This window comes from Delphinapterus leucas, chromosome 20 (genome assembly GCF_059928025.1).
Source record: "Delphinapterus leucas isolate spDelLeu-1000000601 "Yukka" chromosome 20, BTC_Dleu_Yukka2, whole genome shotgun sequence".
In the NCBI taxonomy this organism is placed as follows: Eukaryota; Metazoa; Chordata; class Mammalia; order Artiodactyla; family Monodontidae; genus Delphinapterus; species Delphinapterus leucas.
The window spans coordinates 11100569-11104653 of NC_143148.1; the positions used below are offsets into that span (position 1 = coordinate 11100569).

The 4085-nt window shown below is 38.7% G+C and overlaps 1 protein-coding gene and 1 long non-coding RNA gene across 8 annotated transcripts in view; one reads left to right on the forward strand and one right to left on the reverse strand.

The window, feature by feature from the left end:
• The window catches only part of LOC149744591 (uncharacterized), a 30370-nt gene extending 26321 nt beyond the window's left edge, over positions 1 to 4049 (reverse strand). The window contains exons 1-2 of the long non-coding RNA XR_016390923.1: positions 3999 to 4049; positions 3819 to 3877 (exon numbers count right to left, since the gene is read on the reverse strand). This is a non-coding gene — a long non-coding RNA (uncharacterized LOC149744591). The remainder of the gene's footprint in view (positions 1 to 3818; positions 3878 to 3998) is intronic.
• The window catches only part of ZNF404 (zinc finger protein 404), a 37896-nt gene that overhangs the window by 15740 nt on the left and 18071 nt on the right, over positions 1 to 4085 (forward strand). For all 7 annotated transcript variants that reach the window (XM_089902753.1, XM_089902755.1, XM_089902756.1 and 4 more), the window contains one exon: positions 271 to 397. In XM_089902753.1, the coding sequence (XP_089758879.1) occupies positions 271 to 397 (127 nt within the window). The remainder of the gene's footprint in view (positions 1 to 270; positions 398 to 4085) is intronic.

Consider the following 4085-nt stretch of genomic DNA (forward strand, 5'->3'; position numbering starts at 1 on the left):
GATAATACTGAACTGTGGGGAAGAGGTTAAAGAAAATTTTGAAAATTAAAATTAAAGAAATTTTTTGTGCTCCAACAGGATTATTCAAGATTGGGTAGGGAATCTACTTCAGATATGCTAATTTATTTATTATTTATTCTCATCTACCCATGTCATGATCTTTAACTTCAGCCTACTTGTTTTTATATATCACCCCCTACTGCAACTCAATATTCCATCTTGAAATTTTTTTTCTACTTTTACAAATAATACATGAATTTATCATTTCAGGTGCCACTGACATTCAGTGATGTTGCCATAGACTTCTCTCAGGAGGAGTGGGAATGCCTAAACTCAGATCAGAGGAACTTGTACAGAGATGTGATGTTGGAGAATTATACTAACTTGATATCACTGGGTAAGGACATCTGCCTGAAGTAATGTAGAATCTGCTATCTGGAATATCCACTTTTTCTACTGTATATTTTATGCTCTGTGCTAAGAAACTAGCAAAATTTCTGCTCCATATTCTCAAAGGACTATTTGGGGCTTTGTTAGATTGAAATAAGCACCTTCATTCAGCACCTAAATCTTTTTTAAAATTTTATTTATTTATTTATGGCTACATTGCGTCTTCGTTGCTGCACGCGGGCTTTTTCTAGTTGTGGCGAGCGGGGGCTACTCTTCGTTGCAGTACGCAGGCTTCTCATTGCGGTGGCTTCTCTTGTGGAGCATGAGCTCTAGGTGCACAGGCTTCAGTAGTTGTGGCACGCGGGCTCAGTAGTTGTGGCTCACGGGCTCTAGAGTGCAGGCTCAGTAGTTGTGACGCATGGGCTTACTTGCTCCGCAGCATGACAGCACCTAAATCTTCTCTGTCCTTCATTTACCTTCCTACCTCCTTCTGATCCATCCTGCAGTTGCTTTTTCTAAATGACCAAAGGATTGAATTCTGGGAATTTTCTGCATAACTACTGGCAAAGAAAACAAATGTCAAATTATGTGTATTTTCATAATGTCAATAAATATTCTATTTTAATTGCCAATCCACCTACATGGAGAACAGGTAACATAGAGTCCTGGTTTTCTCTTTATTACAGATGAGACTTTGTAATTTTTACAGTGGTAGAATGAGTCAAGATCATTATCTTTTTGAGTATTTTCTGTTATAGCAGTGAAAATGTTGGCTTTCAGTAATTTGATAGATTCTACTCAGAAGTGTCTTTGTTCAGGTTTTGGACAATACTTGACCGTTCTCTCCTCTCCTCTGGGATTCCAGTTATACCTACGTTAGATCTTTTGAGAACTTATCTCTCTAGAAATTCACTTTGATTGTCTTTTATAACTTCCAGTTACCTGTTGCAATTCTTTTATTTACTGTCTTTTTATTACTATTTTTATGGCTTAATTAATTTATTTATTCTTATTTATTTATTTTATTTTTGCCTGTGTTAGGTCTTAGTTTCGGCATGTGGGATCTTTCATTGCAGCATGCGGGCTCTTCATTGAGGCGAGCAGGCTTCACTCTAGTTGTGGTGTGTGGGCTCTAGAGTGAGCAGGCTCAGTAGTTGCAGCATGTGGGCTTAGTTGCCCCTTGGCATGTGGGATCTTAGATCCCCGACCAGGGATCAAACCCACGTCCTCTGCATTGGAAGGCAGACTCTTAACCACTGGACCACCAGAGAAGTCCCTGTTTTTTTAAAATTTAATTTAATTTATTTTATTTTTCTTTTGTTGACTGCGTCGGGTCTTAGTTGCATGCAGGCTCTTCGTTGTGGCGTGCGGGCTTCTCTCTAGTTGTGGTGTGCAAGTTTTCTCTTCTCTAGTTGTGTCACGTGGGCTCCAGGGGGCATGGGCTCTGTAGTTTGTGGCACGTGGGCTCTCTCGTTGAGGCACATGAGCTCAGTAGTTGTGGTGTGCAGGATTAGTTGCCCCGCGGCATGTGGGATCTTAGTTCCACAACCAGGTATCGAATCCGCATCCTCTGCATTGGAAGGCGGATTCTTTACCATTGGACCACCAGGGAAGTCCCTCATCTGTTTTTTTGTTTGTTTGTTTGTTTTGTTTTGTTTTGTTTTGTTTTTGTTTTTTTGGTACGCGGGCCTCTCACTGTTGTGGCCTATCCCGTTGCGGAGCACAGGCCCTGGACGCACAGGCTCAGCAGCCATTGCTCACGGGCCCAGCCGCTCCGCGGCATGTGGGATCTTCCCGGACTGGGGCACGAACCCGTGTCTCCTGCATCAGCAGGCGGACTCTCAACCACTGCGCCACCAGGGAAGCCCCCTCATCTGTTTTTTTAAACTCTTCCATCAGTAGTTATTTTGGAATTCTTGTATGCCTTCATTGTTTGGTATCATCTGTGGGCCTACTTCTATTGTTTCTGTTTTTTCCTCTTGTTATTTGCCATATGGTAATGCCTCTCCAAGTTACTAGTAATAGTGATCGTGTGCTGGACATTGTGTACAAAAGAACTGAAGAGATTCTAGATAGTGATATCTTCCACCAGGGAGAACTTAACATTTTCCTCTCTGGGTCTGATAGAATAGCAGATATTAAGCTGGGTCAGTGCTGGTTTTCAGTTTGGTAATACTCAACTACCTCTTTTTTATCACTGTGCTCAGAATCAGTGAGTTTCTCTAGGGGAAAAGCGGTGGTAGATCTTCAGGGCTAATTCACCACTCCTTTAATGGCTCTTATCTGTTTGGATTTTAAATTTACTCTCCCAATGGATCTTTTATTTCCAGAAGAAATGCTGACAATTAATAAGCTAACCATCCATTTGGTAAGTTAGGAAGAGCACAACAGACTTAAAGAAAGTGGAAGAAAGGAATTAATAAAGGAAAGAACAGAAATTAATGAAATAAAAACTGAACATATAAAAGAGCAAGTCAAAACTATAAATTTGGTTATTTCAAAGAATTAATAAAATTGGTGCAACTCTCTCAACATGAATCTATGTAAGAAAAAAGGGGGCCTCATTACAAATCCTGAAACCTTGAAAATGTGATGCTAATTTTGATAAACATTATGCCAGAAACTGAAAAATCGAATGAAATAAATTATTAGAAAATTTTAATCTACAAAACAAACACTCAGGAAAAAAATTGAAAATATGAAAACTCTCACAAGCACTAAAGAAACTGCATCAGTAATCAAGAGCCTACCCACAAATTGGAAGATTCAGGCCTAGATGGTTTATCATTAAAGTGCAAAAGTTTGAACATGTAAGAATTTGGGGGAAATTTTTCCCATGACCTCTTACATGTGGATTCTGACAAAGGATAAGCTACAGAAAAGTAAGAGATGACTAGGAAATAGCTACTTGAAAATACAGAGTATATTTATAATAGCTCTCTAAATATCCTTGTCTACTAATTCTATTATCTGTGTCACTCCTTGCTCTGTTTCTTTTTCTTGATTTTTCTCCTAGGAAGGGTTATATTTTCCTACTATTTTGCATGCCTGATAATTTTTGTATTAGGTGCCAGACATTGCAACGTTTACTGTGTTGGAATGCTGGATTGGGGGACTTTGTTCTGGGATTCAGTAAATGGGACTTGTTGATCCTTTCATGGTTTGCTTTTAAACTCTATTAAGCTGGGTCCAGAACAGCTTTTAGTCTAGGGCTAATTTGGCCCCGCTACTGAGGCAATAAAGTGTGAGAGATTAGAGTCAGAGAGAGATAGTTGGTAACTGTTGCATAATTTTCAGAAACTAGATCGTTATTTTACTCAGTTGCCTTCTCCACTGACCTTGATTTTTATCCTTACTTACCTTGATTTTCATCCAAGTTACATTTTTAATTCACTATTTTATTCTACAAGTCATTATTTAATACTTACCTTGTGGTAGAACTTGTTTTTCAGTGGTAGTTGAAAGAAGTTTTGAATTCATACTTGAGCTTTAGAATAAGAAAATAAATAGTAAGACAAATGAGACAATAAATATGTATGAGAGAAAAGCATCATGAAGACAAAGAATTAGATGTTGGAATATAGAATAAAGGATATGAATTTACTTACAGTTAGCAGAGCCAGCCTTTCTGAGGAAGTGATTTGTAACACCTGGAGATAGTCATTTAGAGAAGCCACCTAAGAGGATTCCTGCAA